The sequence below is a fragment of the Vespa velutina genome, chromosome 23 (genome assembly GCF_912470025.1).
Source record: "Vespa velutina chromosome 23, iVesVel2.1, whole genome shotgun sequence".
In the NCBI taxonomy this organism is placed as follows: domain Eukaryota; kingdom Metazoa; phylum Arthropoda; class Insecta; order Hymenoptera; family Vespidae; genus Vespa; species Vespa velutina.
Genome location: NC_062210.1, coordinates 1,961,847 through 1,978,105, shown reverse-complemented (window position 1 = coordinate 1,978,105; position 16,259 = coordinate 1,961,847). Strand labels below are relative to the sequence as shown.

General features: G+C 30.9%; 2 protein-coding genes and 2 long non-coding RNA genes across 4 annotated transcripts; 2 read left to right on the top strand and 2 right to left on the bottom strand.

Annotated features, from left to right (window-relative positions):
* The first annotated feature begins 221 nt into the window (after positions 1-221).
* On the top strand, positions 222-5,420 carry LOC124956682. The gene is made up of 2 exons (XR_007103338.1): positions 222-1,392; positions 1,470-5,420. It is a non-coding gene; the product is annotated as an uncharacterized LOC124956682 (long non-coding RNA).
* Positions 5,421-5,425: 5 nt separating this feature from the next.
* On the bottom strand, positions 5,426-6,630 carry LOC124956681 (MAGE-like protein 2). The gene is made up of 3 exons (XM_047512825.1): positions 6,407-6,630; positions 5,906-6,187; positions 5,426-5,687 (listed from the first exon to the last, which is right to left on the bottom strand). Exons 1-3 carry the CDS (start codon positions 6,416-6,418, stop codon positions 5,544-5,546), a joined length of 438 nt encoding a protein of 145 aa, XP_047368781.1. The 5' UTR covers positions 6,419-6,630; the 3' UTR covers positions 5,426-5,543.
* A 1,811-nt stretch (positions 6,631-8,441) lies between these two features.
* LOC124956656 lies at positions 8,442-9,541 on the top strand. Its single transcript, XR_007103329.1, has 3 exons — positions 8,442-8,955; positions 9,136-9,306; positions 9,413-9,541. It is a non-coding gene; the product is annotated as an uncharacterized LOC124956656 (long non-coding RNA).
* Positions 9,542-14,595: 5,054 nt separating this feature from the next.
* Positions 14,596-16,038, bottom strand: LOC124956832. The gene is made up of 5 exons (XM_047513139.1): positions 16,006-16,038; positions 15,304-15,490; positions 15,122-15,229; positions 14,889-14,998; positions 14,596-14,784 (listed from the first exon to the last, which is right to left on the bottom strand). Exons 1-5 carry the CDS (start codon positions 16,036-16,038, stop codon positions 14,596-14,598), a joined length of 627 nt encoding a protein of 208 aa, XP_047369095.1.
* Between the last annotated feature and the right edge of the window lie 221 nt (positions 16,039-16,259).

The following is a 16,259-nucleotide window of genomic DNA, read 5'->3' as shown; positions in this document are numbered from 1 at the left end:
TTAATATATATATATATATACTGATGTACCTCCACATTGTGTCCATCGCTGTGCGAGCAAAACTATTTAGGATAATAAGAAAGTCAATACAACTAAAGTGATCTAGTCATGTTCTCCTATGGTATATAATAAGTATAAAATATTTTATACATATACATATACATATACATATATATATATATATATATATATATATATATATATATATAGGAACGTATATGTATAAATATTTTATATATATGTCATGGTACAATATAAGGTACATGAAAGAAACACAATAAAAATATATAATATAAAAAGAGAGTACATACATATATATATATATATAACGTAATATATTATGAAACGTTTATATATATATATATATATATGTATATATTACATATATTATATATATTATATATAATATAATAACGTGATCCAACAACCAGGCCGTTCGAATTAACACACCATTGAATTTATTAAACCAGATATTTTTTGATCGTCGAAGTTATTGTCAGATTCTATTGAACGTGCGTCTATGCGAGGAAAAAATTCGCATGGATGCACGTATCTCTCTTTATGCCTAAATGTCATAAAAATAATGCTACAGTCTTTAACTGTGATGATATCACGACCATATTATAAACGATATGATTATAATGTTGAAATAAAACTTTCATTGTGGAAGGTAATAGTCGATAAAAATATATTAATATATCGACGAATAATAGAGTATTAAATAACAGCTCCTTGGAGTAATTTCTTCGGACTGAATGCGTAATAATAATAAAAATACTTATATATATATATATACCACTTTGCGAAAATCGTTCATCTTTTTCAGAAAACTTTATCTCTTGGTCCAAAGTGGGTGAACAAATCGTGAGCCAAATATCACTGTAAATAGCTTTAAAATCGGAGCCTAGCATAACGAAAATCACAAATACCACATCGTTGTTTTCATTATAATATAACGTTATTTAAATATAAGTTGTTATACTAATTTATACGTACATATATGCGTACTTCTGTGTAAAATTCGGATTGTACCTTAATTATGTATGTACGTACTAAAACGACACATATACGTACGTATATGTATAACGAAAATGATAATGAAAATGAAAAAAAGAAAAAGAAACAAAAACAAAAATAAATAAATAAATAAATATATATATATATATCTATAAAGACAAAATAAAGAGATTAATAGTCAAATATTGTAAATCGTTTATTATCATCGACGTTATGAAATAATATCTATGGTAACAAATTATTATATATGATGTCCTTCGATATTATGATCATCGAAATGATTTTCATAATGTTCATCGTAATATGGATGAGGTTCTGTCTCTATATCGTGATAGGACGATGATAAGATTCCATTAAAAGTTGATATTTCTAAAAGTAAACAATTAATACATATACATATATATATATATATGTATATACATTATTATTATTATTATTATATTTTATTTTAGGAAATTTTATATGAAAGCACTATTACTCACCCGCATTTGATTCACCAACGTGTCCCAATTCATTAGAGTGTTCTAAAATTGGCACGATATCGCTGTCATGATGTACTGTCAAATCCAAATCACTCACTCCGTTCACGTAATTCGATGAAAGAGGCAGATCTTCGTAATTATCAACGTGTACGTTTTGATAGCTGGTTGCACCGTGCCCGTGATAAATCGTTCGTAAATTCGGAAAATGTTCGTACTCTAATTGACGTGGTATTCTCGCAGCATCGCACATGGCTATTGCCATGATATACAACTGAATGGAACAGAGCAAGAAAAAAAAAAAAGAGAAAAAAAAAAGCATTGAAAAATTAACACGTCAATGTCTTCAGTGATAGATCGAATCTTTTTTACTCGTTTTCCGAATGAAAGAAAAAAAAAAAATAAGAAGAAGAAGAACAAGGAAACAAGGAGATTCTTTTTACGAAAAAAGAAGAAGAAGAAAAAAAAAAAATTAAGACAAACTCACGAAGTATTTCATAGCTTATTTACTTGTTGAACAGTCTCGCCTATTTCTACTGTGGTATATCTGAAGAAGCAACGTTAGTTTTATACTCGGTTTCCCCGAAAGAAATGTTGAAATATCTGATGCGAATATCCATGCTAAAGTACGAGCGGATGTTTATAATCAGCAATAAACTCCATGGCGTATCTTCTCTAGGACAGGATACATCAGATTCATGGTCTCGAGGTGTATACGTGGGTATGGGAAGGTTGAGATTTGGTCTAGAGAGCTAGTAAACAACATGTAAGTACGATGTATGGTTTCTAAACGGAGATTGAACCTCAGTTGCCGAAGGCATTGTGCAATTGGCTACGTAGCGTTACGAATGTATGACGAAACGACGCTGTGGATTCTTTGAAATCTCTTGGAAACCGTACACGTAATTAGTTTTCTATCGTATCATTGATTTCCTAGGAGTATAGATAATAATCACGTCAAACTTAAAAATATTCTTTAAACGGTTTCCACGGTTTTACGTGATTTTCATTTCTAAAGGATTTTATTTATTTCCTACATTCACAGTTAGGTTGTTCGAATGAGAAAGGATAGTTGAGTTATGTACTAGTTATGTACACGGTTACTCTCGTCTATTTAAGAAAAAAAAAAAAACAAATAAAAAAAAAAAGAAAAAAAAAAGAAATAAATAACCCCAGTGATTTCATAAGAGGGATACTTACAAAATTTGGTGAGATCTAAAAGACTAGAGGAAATTCGAAGAAGAATAATAGACCATTTTAAAGCACGAGCGTGGGATATGATAAAACTTACTATTGTCGTAATTACGTAAGACAGATTATTTATTGGTAGAGAGTGTAGACATTACAAAAGTGCATTTTTACTAAATTACGATCAAGAAAGGTGGCTCATTATGGCAGTTAATTGTAGCTCGATTGTTTTGATCTATTTCCATTAGGAAATAGCTCATTGTTTCTTGTGAGCTAAATTGTCTCTCTTACTTCATGATGGTCAAGAGAATCGATGGTGATTAAATTAGGTTTTTTTCTCGGCTTCATGTGATCCTTATGATTTCAGTCGCACATAGGTTTCGCTATTTTGACAATAGCTGGAGGTGGATGAACTGGAGCAGGTGGAAGATAGACGGGTTGATGTACTATTGGAGACGGTTGAGCAATTTTCACGTATGATACTGGAGCTGCCTGTATGTGAACAACTTTAGGTTGCGGTGGTGGAATGTAGGAAATAGGTTGTGGGGCTGGTTTTTGATATACATAGCCTGAAATAGCTGGTTTTTGATAAACATAGCCTGAAATAGCTGGTTTTTGATAGACAATTCCTGGTTTTTGATAAATCACCTGCGTTTGTACAGCAGGAACTTCGTATTTTTTAAAATAAATTTTCGGCGCCTCATACATTGGCTTTTGATAAGCCGGGGCATAAGAATACATTGGCTTTTGATAAATCACTTTAGCCGGTGTATAAGATGGCACCCATGGTTTGACGACAGATTGAATCGGATGGACCGAATACGATGGTGCATGAACGGGTTGATAACTTATTACCTGCGGTTTCACGTAAGTCACCGATTGTTTTGGAATAATTGTATAACTCGGTTGATGACTTGATATATATTGTATATGAGGTGGTGATTGATGGACTGTCACTTCCTTTTTCGGATAACTGGGCTGTTCATAAGCTTTTACAAGAACAGCTGGTTGATGATATGCGGGAAGGTGGTACTGCGGTGGACAAGGGTCTTGAACGTAGCCCCTTTTCAATTTGGACAATGAAGAATCCATTGTACCGGAATCCATCATGTCCATATGAACGCTGTGCGAACGAACGCTCGCCAGCCATAACAGGCATGGTATCTAAAGATTAGAAAGGAATATATACTAATGGAAAGATAAAAGAAAAAAAGAAAAAACGATGTTTTTACTTCGGATATCGTTTTCTATATAAATATGAAACATATAACGAGCAGTCAGAGCGAGCAGGGTGACAAGATTTCTCTTTAAAAAAGAAGAAAAAAAAGAAAAAAACCAAAGGAAAAAAAAATAAGAGTCCAGGCTAATAAAAATATGCAGAAGCGTGCGAAGTTTCCCTCGTGCCAAAGTAGATTATATCGTTGAGTTAGAGAAAAGCGTCAAGGAGAAAAGCGTTTCGCTGATGCGTATCGCTTACCAGTAACCTCAGCATGATTAACTTTGTCTTCCTTTTATTATCTTGAAATAGTTAGTATAAGATGACCGATAGAATGAATGTTCTGAACGAAACTAAAAGCGCGTCGTTGGTACTTGCCGGTTTTATAAACTTTTCCTCGGCTTAGGCGGCATAAGTAACTTGTTGACCGAAGTCGATTGAGATTCCCTTAAGCGGTGTAAAAAGCAGCCGTTGTGCGTTCAAGCCCTGTAATGATGCAATTGCTCGCGCCCCGGTATTTCCTGAATAAATTCTGCGGCTCTTGTAAGAACCTATGTATGTATATATATATATATATATATATATATATATATATATATATATATATATGTACATACATACATAGATATCTTGGGCACGGCCGAGTAGTTGACGTTTTATACCGGTGACGGGGTTTACGACACATGGACAAAATCATTTGAAATAGGCGTGCACAGATAGAAGTCGAAGATCGCTCGAGGTATAGCCCGAAGGTAACGATCACAACGATAACGCGATGGTTAGAACGACGTATCCGCATTTTCGAATAAAAGCTAAGGATCTTTTTCTGTCGGACGATTTTTCTTTTCTTTTCTCTCTCTCTCTCTCTCTCTCTCTCTCTTTCTTTCGTTTTATCCTTAGGATACAGAATTTTATAATACTCTTTGCCTCAGGCCTATTGAGCTAATAAATTACGAAGTGATCAATGACGTTTGTCTTTACAATAGCCGTGAGTTATAGCCACGTTATGAAACGGTTATAAAAGCTGTGTTTAAATAAAAAAAAAAAAAAAAAAAAATACAAGAAAAAAGAAAATAAATAAAAAGAAAGAAAGAAAGAAAGAAATAGAAAAAATAAAGAAACAATCGCCATGTCCAGGTTGAATTAATGATTTATCTCTCGAGAAAGATGCTCGCCGCGGTGGTTCTTTTGTTTTCGATCTTATAGTAAACGGGGTCAGTCCGTACCTTACAAGTAAATGATTCTTGAATTAAAAAAGGTAATGTTGCAGCGGTAGAATGCAGTTCGCTAAACGTCTTGGTATAACCACAATTAAGTCTCGTACTTTCGAATCCTTTCGGTCTACCCAAGCGATTTGGCTTAAACGGTCATGTCACCCGAGGGAGGAAAGTAATCACCTAACGACCCGTACAAATGGACAATTTTTATTTAACAAAAAAACAACGATACATTATATAGATAACATTATTTACAAAATGTGTAAACTTAACTAAATTTTAAATTATAAGTTACTCGAGTAACGCGTTCTTTTTTTTTCCTTTTTTTTTTTTAAATCCTTTTTCTTTTCTTTCATTATTTTAATTTAATTAACATATACTCTTTTTTTTGGCAATAAATTCGTCGAGTTTACGTGTCATTTCACATCAATGTTTCCAACCGTGTCCTTTACTTTGATGATGGAAAACATGCTTATAAACTGGCACATGGACCGGATATGGTTTTGGTATTGGTACTGGAAAATGTTTCTCGACTGTTACTGCATAAGGTTTCTCGACTACGTACGGTACCTAAAAAGAATTTCTTTTAATTTATACATACATATATGGACCTAGGGGACTTTCAATTAGATGAAGAAAAGTAAGGATCGAAAGTAAAATATATATATATATATATATATATATATATATATATATATATATAAAATTAAAGTCGATAAAGTAGAAATTACAGTAAACTGTATTCTCTAATTCGTGGTCTAAACGTTTACCGATCGATCAACGCTTACCTTCTTTTCAACCACATATGGTTCAGGCTTTTCTACAGGAATCTCAACGTGCTTAACTACTTCCACAGGCACCGGATGTGGCACTGGTACCTCTACTTGATACGGTTGTGGTATCGGTACTTTAATCTGCTGCGGTATAGCAACTGGTACTGGATGTGGAATCGGTATAGCGTATTTCTTATAGATCGGTATTTCCACGGCTTTAGAAGTTTCGTGATAGGTAGAACCACCATGGTCTTCCTCGTAACCGGCCCATACAGCAGCCACCATACTGGCTAATATCTATATTTTGCAAAAAATATATCATCAATGATAAATATATATATATTTTTATTATTGAACATCGTAATAAAATAAATTGTTAATTTATTTTATTACGATGACTCATTCACTTTTAAAGAAATCCTTTTATATATTACGTATTTATTAAGAAATAATATAAATTATTAATAATTAAAATGGTTGAATTTATTATTATAAAATTTTAATTTCATTACTCACAAAAAGTTTCATCTTTGTCTTCAAATGACTTGCGCGAATGTAGCACTCCCGCAAATCCGTTCTCTCACCGTACGTTTCACCGTCTCTTTGATACTTTCAAAGTCACGGCCAAGAGTTTATATACCGATGCAACTTTCTCCCTTCTCCTCATTACAACAACGGTTGATGCTCGCTTGGTTGTAGAGGGTTAGTGTAGAGCTGTCCATCACGCTTCTGTGCAAATGTAATCGTGACTCGGAGTGTAGATTTTTAGATGCAATATTCCGTTTTGCATTCATCATACGAAAACCTATTATTATTATTTTCCCATATAAATCAAAAGCAAATGAAAGTTGATTCATCGGTTTCATAAAGATCGTCGTTAAAAAAAAAAAAAAAAAAAAAAAGAAAAAAAATAATTAATATATCGTCGAAAAGACAAAAGAAATGTTAATCTATTAAAAAGGAAAAATGAAAAATGAAGAAAAAAAAAAATTAAAAAGAAGGATAAAATAAAAATGAATGCTTTCGTTTTATATTATGATAAATGATTTTATTATGATAAAACCAATTGAAAGTTAAGAAGGAGAGAGTCGATCTCTATTTATCTCTCTCTTTTTCTCTCTCTCTCTCTCTCTCTCTCTCTCTTTCTTAGGTATATTTTTTAATAAAAATTATCAAAATTATCATAATAGAGGTAACTCTCATGGATAGAAACGAAAAGGAGAACGAACTAACTAAAACAGCGTAACACAATGTCACGGTCTAATTTTCTTGATTAACGATCTGTGAATAATTCCCTTACTATCGGATATAAATTAACGAGAGAATATTTAAATGCCGATGGCTATGGGTCGGGGAAAGAGGAGGAGGAGAGGAAGGAACGGGAGACAATATCATATGCATGTAAATTTAGTATTATCTGAAATTTACAAAGGATCGTAAAGTTCAACGAAACGTAAAAATACAGAACCCAAACTCATCGGTTATTTAATAATAAATCTTTTCGAATATATAATTCAACTAATTTAGGTGATGATTAATAACCACAAGTATATATATATATATATATATATATATATATATATTTATATATTGTTCTGTAAGTATCATATCCATGTAAAAAGAAATTTATGGTTAAAGGACGTCGGAGATGAGAAAATTAGAAGAAAGTTAAATCGAGTTATTTCACATTCTTCGTGTCGATATTAAATAAAATAAACAAAGAAAGAGAGAAAGAGAGAGAGAGAGAGAGAGAGAGAGAGAGAGGGGGGTGGGGTAAGGGAGAAAGGGAGAAGAATAGAAGACGAAATATACTTACGTTGAAACATTTATTGTATTTTATCTGTATATTTCTGAAAGGTAAGATCGTGCGAGGGGTGTGGCCAGGTGTGGAACAGTTGATCTCGAGATTCGAATCGTCGGTGATTCTATCCAGTATCTCGGAGCGGAACAGTGAAAGTGCATCCCAAGTAAAAGTGGTTTCACACGTCTGCGTAAGGAACGCGCTAACGTCTCGTCGAGTTAAGCCAGGCCGTCAGCTTGTTATGGGGAATCGAGATCATGCAGCTGCTGGTTTGTTTTCAAAGTTAAATCGTAACTATGAACAAACGAGGAAACTAAATACCGGATAACACGTTCGACTTCCTATTTATTTTTCTTTACTTCCGGAATGAATGAAGTAGGAAGAAGAATAATTTCAGAGGAAAGAATTTGGAAAATTCGGAACTTCCTTTTTTTCTTTTCCCTTTTTATTTATTTATTTATTTATTTATTAATTTTGTTTTTTTGTTTTTTTTTTTTTTTGGAGACACATTACGTTCTTTTTCTTTTGAAAGTTAATATTTCAAATGTCGAGAAGTCAAATGAAGTAGATTATTTCTTTTGCTTTCTTCTTTATTGTTTCTTGACGACATCGATTTATTTTCAACGATTCTTTCTTTTATTTTTTCTTTCTCTTTTTCTTTTTTCTTATTCGTGATAAACTAGTACTCATTTTTGTTTTTGTTTTTTTTTGTTTTTTTTGTTTTTTTTGTTTTTTTTTTTAAAGAAAATATATAGAAAAGGAAGGAAAACTTAACAAAAGGTAATATAAAAAAAAAAGAGTAAAAAAAAAAAGAAGAAAAAAATAAAACAAGTAACAAAATTAATAATCGTAACAACGCGAGAGAGAAATTTCACGTGGATATCTCGTCTCGTGGAAAAAAACATTTTATCTAATGATACTCGTAATAAATTAATGACGTTTTTAAATTATTATATCGATTAACGTCCTTCGAATAGACAGAATCGCTTTTTTTCTGTTCTTTTTTTTTCCCTAACTTCTTCCTTTTTTAATGCCATCCCTTGCTCTTCGATGTGTGGTGAAAAACGTGTTTGTAGATTGGAACGTGGACGGGATATGGTTTCGCCACGGGAACCGGAAATTTCTTCTCAACGTAAACTGGATACGGCTTTTCCACGACGTAAGGAACCTAAAAATGAAGATATATAATGTGCCATTATAGCCTTCACGCTCGTTTGGAGCTTATGTCAACGTTAAGAAAAAAAAGAAAAAAAGAAAAAGAGCGGTGAGTTCGATTACACCATAACACTATCTCAAAATTAATATTGATACACTAATCTTTTATCTAACAATCGATTAATTATTAAATCGATTAATTGATATAATCTCCGACAAAGTAAACAAAAATGAACGAGGGACATACTTACGTGTTTTTCAACAACATATGGTTCTGGCTTTTCAACAGGTACTTCAACATGTTTGACAACTTCAACGGGATAAGGTTGAGGAATTTCAACTGGAACTTTATAAGGTTGTGGTATAGGTACTTTGATTTCTTGAGGGATTTCTACTGGTACAGGATGCGGTATTGGAATAGCTGTAAAAGATATATCAAACGATAAGATGGACTTCTATTGTATGTTTTATCGAATTTAGAGAAACATGACTTTATTGTTTTTTTTTTTTTTTTTTTTTTTTAATCTCACCATATTTTTTATAAATCGGTATTTCCACTGGTTTAGATTTTTCTTCGTAAGTCGAATCACCATGATCCTCCTCATAATGGCCGGCAAAGGACGAGGCGATCAATGACGAGATAAGAGCCAAGAAGATAATCTGCAAGAAAAAAAAAAAAAAAATTAGAAAAGAAAAAAAAAAGAAAAAAAAAGAAAACAAAGAGAAATTTCTATCTGTACTTCATTCCTATTATTAATTATTGTATAATCTTATTATTAATATTAATTGTTATTCTTCTTTTTTTTTTCTTTAATAAATATTTTATTTTAAATAATAATAATAATAATAATAATAATAATAATAATAATAATAATAATAATAATTTGGATTCAAATATCTTACGATCGAATTCATGTTGTAAAATTGAATTGATTGGAAAGGGTGTCGAACGGTAGAAATCAAACGTCTAGTGTTCACAGGGTTCGAATAGCGTGCTTATATACTTATGGTGAATTCCACCACCTTTCACTAAAATCTTACGGGTCGGAGTATCGCCCTCTCGGAGGGCTCCGAGTGAGAGGGTGGGAGGAACGACAAGTTCATATTACCACTACCAGAATCATGTCTTTAACTTTCGTCTTGCTCTTGAGTGATGTCAAGAGCCAATCTCATATCTGACTTTGAAAAAGGATTGTGACTTGTCCTTGAAAAAAAAGAATAGGATCGATAAGATCTTAATAATCGAAGCTCGACTAATTCGAGACGATTTAATCGATTTATTTATTTTATGAAAAATAAAATTAACTCGTTTAAATTATTTGCATTAGAATTGAATAGGTAAATTGATTGAAAAAATGAGAGAGAAAAAGAAGAAGAAGAAAAAGAAGAAAAAGAAGAAAAAGGTGCATTCAAATGACATAAATAATAATCATAAATGCATTTAGATGTTGTCATTAGTCGAATATTCGAGTTCTTACAATTACCGAAAATAAAAGAATCTTTGTCTTGTACGTTGGTACAGTAGAAAATCTCCTGTTAGAAATAGGATTATATTCTAGCCATTTCGTTTTCCATTCGTAGGCTGTCATAACCGTATTCCTGGTAAGCTCCATTCGACCGTCCGAGAAAATCGTCTTCTCCGATGGCGAAAAAGGTATATTTTCTTTTCATTTTGGTATATAGTGAAAAATTCTTTAAGAGGAATAAGATCGAAATCGATAAAAAGGGGGTAAAAAAAAAAGAAAAAGAGAGAGAGAGAGAAACGAAAAAAGAAAAGAAAAAATTAAAGAAATACGACAATTTCAAATAAGGATTTTCGATCGAACATATTTCTCATTTAAAATGTACATTGGAAATGATTCTTTTTCTTCTTCTTCTTCTTCTTCTTCTTTTTCTTTTGCTTCATATATTTTTCTTCATATAGAAAAATATTGGTTTGAGAACGTTATTGATCTATATTTAATAAATGATCTATAAATTAATCATTACATAGTCGATTTCCTGCATGTACAGGAAATATCGAAATGTTTCATTCGATTCGCTCGATATAAATTAATTTCACGGTGGACGGTAAGAAACTAGAAGCTTATGTTTCATCGATAATAATATAAATATAATTCTTCCTTTTGAACGCCAAGAGGAATTACAAAAAGATCGACTAAAAGTTTCATATAAACGAAAGCTACCTTCCTTCACAAGCTAAACCATTTCAAATGCATATTCGATCTCCGCTTACTCTCGCAGGTATACTGAGCTAAACCACAATCATGTACCGCAATGGAACTTAACTCTGCGTAACTCTGAAATTTACCGGAAGTGAACGTCAGGTAGACGTTCTCCTTTTCGAACAACATCGTTCGATTCAATTTTTTGGTATGTTACTACGAAATGAAAGTTTCTGATAGACGTTATTTTCGTTCAAAATAGACTGCGAAATGGTAAAAGATTTTTTCTTTCTATTTTTTTTTCCTTTTTTTTTTTTTTTTCCAAAAATTTTTTTCGAAATCAAATCACGACTTTTTAATTAAACTCAATATATGAGATTAGAAATAAGCACTATAATTTCGATACTATTCATTTTGATATTTTCTTAATATGAAATACACAAAACGAAAGCAAAAGAGAGAGAGAGAGAGATAGGAGGGGGGAGGAAGGGAGAGAGAGAAAGAGGGAGAGAAAGAAAGAGAAAGAGAGAGAAATCGGAAGTCTGAAACGACAGGAGCTAGATAACTTATAGTAGTTATATTCTTGGATGAACGGCTCGATGCCCCCGAACTATCATTTCGCCATGGAAAGTTTGTCTCGGATTTCGTTCGATTCGAAAGGCTCTGTTATTTCCTATATGAATATTTTTTTTTTTTCTTCCCCTTTCAATTTTATTATAACCTTCGAATTTTATATATTCTATATGAAAACATACAATAATATTTATCCATCGTTATGCGTATTATTTTAACTTATTCTTTTTCTCTCTCTTTTTTTTTTTTCTTTCTTTTTTCTTTCTTTTGTTTTCTTTTTGCAAGAAACTTTGTTAGAAAAATTTTTTATAAAAATATTTCATTGTTACGTTGCTCGTTGTCTGTCTATCGATGAATCGGATGGAATATTTTAAAATAAAATTCGAATCAAGAGAAATAGAAGTTAGAAATTAGTTATTTCGACATATTCGTATATTTTATAGCTTCGAGCTATTTTTCTTTCTTTTTTTTTTTTTTTTTTTTCTTTTGCTTTGTTTTGTTTTGTTTTCACACATTTTTCACATTTTCTTCACATTTTTAACGTTAAATATCATACGATAATAATTCTCGAGAGTTAAATCGACGTTAGAATTTTACTTTCCCTGCAAACTTCTTTTACCACATCTTTCCTTTCTATTTCTTTTTCATTCTTATTTCAAATCTTTTTACGTTAATAAATATTAACATTTACGTTTACTTATATGGACACGCGTTCATGTAAAAACTGACATGATATCTAACGAAACATTCCATTGTAGCATTGGCACGAAATTATATAAGAACGTTAATAATTGCCAATTTAATCATTTCTCGTGTCTTCTTTTTAGGTTCGAAAGAAAAAAAAAAAAAAAAAGAGAATGCGAATCATCTCTATTTTTCCTTATTTCTTTTTTTTTTTTTTTCCTTTTATCAAAGGACTACAACAATAATCGATATACGGAGAGCGTGAAGTGTGTTTGCTTTCCCTGGTCGATTTTTCACGCCAAGTTAATTCGTTGTTTCCTTAAGAAAAGAAAAAAAAAAAAAAAAAAGAAAGAAAGAAAAAAAAAAAATTAAATCTTTACTCGAAACGAAACGCACTCTCTAAAGTGTTTCGATCTAAAACAAGAAAAAAAAAAAAGACCAAAAAAAGAAGAAGAAGAGAAAAAAGACATTGATGAATTCATGAACGCAAGTTAATTGATATTTTAGAAAGGAAACATTTTGGAGAGTATCGCCTTAATCCCTTCCCCATCTTTTACATTCAGAGTTTCGTGATCGTAATTGTTCGAAGAGGAAATTGAATTTAAAGTTTACTTTCGCCCCGGCATCTTTTTTCGATGGTATTTCCTAGTATTCTTATGTATCTAAGTTGTCAATGAAAGGATTAAAGAAATCGTATGAACGTAATGTTAACTCCATTGTAAAGAAATGCAATTACTGTTTTTTTTTTTTTTTTTACTATTTCCGAAAGTATACATTGAATAAATACATTTAATTAATTTTAATTACTATAAGAGTATAATACTATCATTATCTTTATTATAAGTATTAATTATGTATATATATATATATATTATTTAAATAAAATTTTTCAAGTAAAAAATTAAAATCTCATAGTTTAACACATTGTATTTAATAAATATAATATAATATATATATATATATGTATATGGATTTTTTTCTATGCAAAAGAGAAATAAAATTTGTGACTAAATAAAAATTTGCAATTCGTATTAAGTAAAAATGTTTTCTTTATAATTAATGAATTCTCATGTATCTCAACTGTCAAGGAACGAATCAAAGAAATCGTAAGAAAGTTATGTTAGATTTTTTTTTTTGTAAAGAAATCCTATCGCACATATTCTTCTACTTTTGAAAGGCTTTTACTTTAGTTAACTTTTTAGTATGTCGTATATGTATATCGATGATTAAGTGACTGATACGAATAAGTACCTTGTACATTCTAAACGTTTATTATACAACAGAAATGTTTTATGAATTCGAAAGGAACGATATTTCTTCCGGTCATTCGCTTTAAGTACTTAGACACGTATATAAGACTATAGTTAAAGGCCATCGACATTTTGACGATTTCGAAAAGAAGATCGTTGGCATGATCCTGATTATTCTCTGCTTTAGTTTTGAAGACTGATTATTATCTTGGATTAGTGAAAGGTAAAATGGTCGAACTTTTCTTCTCTCATTAATTCATGCCTTAGTTAGAAGATACTTTTACTTCCTTCCTTTAATGTATAGTATTATATAATCGTTGACAAGTTTATATAATTTATTTTTACAATTTTCTATCGTGTAAAATGCGTATCAATCTCCTAATGAATGGAATGATATGACATGTTTGATAATCGAACAGGATATATAAATAGGATTGTTATAAATATCGTAACAAATCGATCATTAATAGCAAGTAATTATCTTTTTTTTTTCTTTTTTTTTTATTTTAAGAAATTTCCACTAACCTATGCATTATTATTCATCGTGTTTTCCGATTCATTTTATTTTTCAACTTTTAAATGGTACTCATTAAAGTTTACAATTCCATTTCCCTTAACGAATTTATCTTATAACTTTGAACAAATAATATTCTATAATTATCTCAGACAAGAACACAATCTTCCGGCATTGAGTAATAGTATCCACTAGAAGGAAGATTCACTTAATTACCAAGACGTTTACCTTCAAGACGAGAAGGGCTAATTTCTCACTAGGCTCGTTACTAAGAGCTTAATCTTATTAACAATAAAAGCGACCTGGAAATACCAAATTTACATTTGCGTTTCCCAACGAAGAAATATTTATTTTATGATCGATTGTCTTTTATGATTTTTAAAATGTAATAATAAAAAGATTGATTCGTGATAATTTTCACTTTTAATATAAGATAACAATTTATTTACACGTAACAAAATATTTCTGTGTACGTTTCTTTTGAAAAATAAAGAAAAGAAATCAACAAAATAGATCAAATAAATAAATATATATATAAAATTGATCCATTGAAAGAGCAGGAACTAGTGATGTCCAGACTTGTGTATTATTGTCTTATAGATCGGTATTTTGATCGGTATCGGTTTTGGTACTGGTACAGGAATATGTTTGTACACTTTAAAAGGTACTGGCTTTTCGATTTTATAAGGTATTATCTTCTCAACCGGAGTTGGGACTTTCTTCTCAACTTTCGTAATCACTGGTTTTACTACCTGTAAAATTGTATAGAAATAAATAATCGTCATATAAATTGTAGTATCATTAAACTTCGATATACATATATGGTGGTTAATTGATATGACGTTTAAAAACTTACTTCGTACGGTACAGGTTTTGATACAAAAACGTTCACGGGATAAGGCTGCGGTTCCGTTTGTACCGTGAGTTTAGGAATCTTGAATGGTACGTCTTTTACTACTGGTACACCTACAAATAATAAATTGAATATTATTTGCTACTGTTTTCTTGCGTTAAAATAAGAGAAGAAAAATCAAAAAAAAAAATAAAAAAATAAATATTTCGTCAATGCCACTTGTTCTATGTACGTGCCAATATGCTTGACGGAAGTAACGATATGACCTCCATGACCACCATAACCCCCATAACCTCCGTGACTTCCAAGAGAAATGCCAGAATCCAAGTCACCCGAGTGACCTCCTAGGAACAATGATTAAGAAAGATTATTTTTCTTTTTTTCCACGATCGATGGCCTTTGAGAATCCCTGTCAGACCCGTTTCACCTAAATCTATTCCCGGTAATTCGTCTTCATGATGCAGTGAAATTTCTCCAAGAGTAAGACTACCTCCGGTGTGACCTCCTAAATCAAGGCCAGCATTATGATCACCAAGGGATAGACCGTCTAAACTTAATCCAGAACCATGAGAACAGCCGATGATGGTGCACAAAATGAGAAACCTCTAAACAAACAACACACGACCACTTCTAATCACTAATTTATATTTTTATAATAAATATTATACTCTTTGTTAAAAATATCGAGTAAAAATTATGCGCACTTGCTTAAAATAATATTTTCTTTATCTTTCTTTCATTCTTTTTTTTTCTATCTTATTTTTTCTTTTCTTTTCTTTTCATTTTTTCTCTTTTTCTTTTTTTTTTTTTTTTTTTTTTTTTTCATATTTTTACATAAATCATTTAACGTTTTATGGATGACACAATATTTATTATAGGATTTAGCATTGTTATAGGATATAATAGTATCATTGAAATAACACTCATTTTTACGTACGATCCTAATCATCTTTTTGTCAAGTAAACGCATCTATGCTCGTTCTGAGGAAATAAGTTCACTCGTGATAAATTCTTTAAGTGTCACTTTATATACCTACCTCTTGCCATCAGACTGACGAGTATACCCCACTATTCTCCACCTTCACCGTAACTGCATTGCTCGATTTGTACTAACACTTACAACTGTTGCATTGTTAGGCACCTTTTCTTTCATCCTTTTTCTTTTATCTTTTATCTTTTTTTCTTTTTTCTTTTTCATGAAACTTACGTAACATTTCATTTCCGTCTTTTACCCTGTCAGATCTTTTATAGGATCTTTCAAATTTCTAATTAATAAATTATTAATAACATTTGCAAATAATTATAATATTTCGTAATCTTTATAAATCGTTGATTTTTTATTAATGTGTTTCTGAATAAGAAAAAAAAATAAAT

What these genes read in the sequence shown, in the direction of transcription:
- LOC124956681 (XM_047512825.1), bottom strand. An exon ending in CATATGTGGTTGAAAAGAAG is followed by an intron (nt 5,688 to 5,905) that starts GTAAGCGTTGAT and finishes AATTCTTTTTAG; the next exon opens with GTACCGTACGTAGTCGAGAA.
- LOC124956832 (XM_047513139.1), bottom strand. Translation starts at nt 16,038, where the DNA reads ATGAAAGAAAAGGTGCCTAACAATGCAACAGTT. An exon ending in AATAGATTTAGGTGAAACGG is followed by an intron (nt 15,230 to 15,303) that starts GTCTGACAGGGA and finishes CATTGTTCCTAG; the next exon opens with GAGGTCACTCGGGTGACTTG. An exon ending in CAAAACCTGTACCGTACGAA is followed by an intron (nt 14,785 to 14,888) that starts GTAAGTTTTTAA and finishes ACAATTTTACAG; the next exon opens with GTAGTAAAACCAGTGATTAC.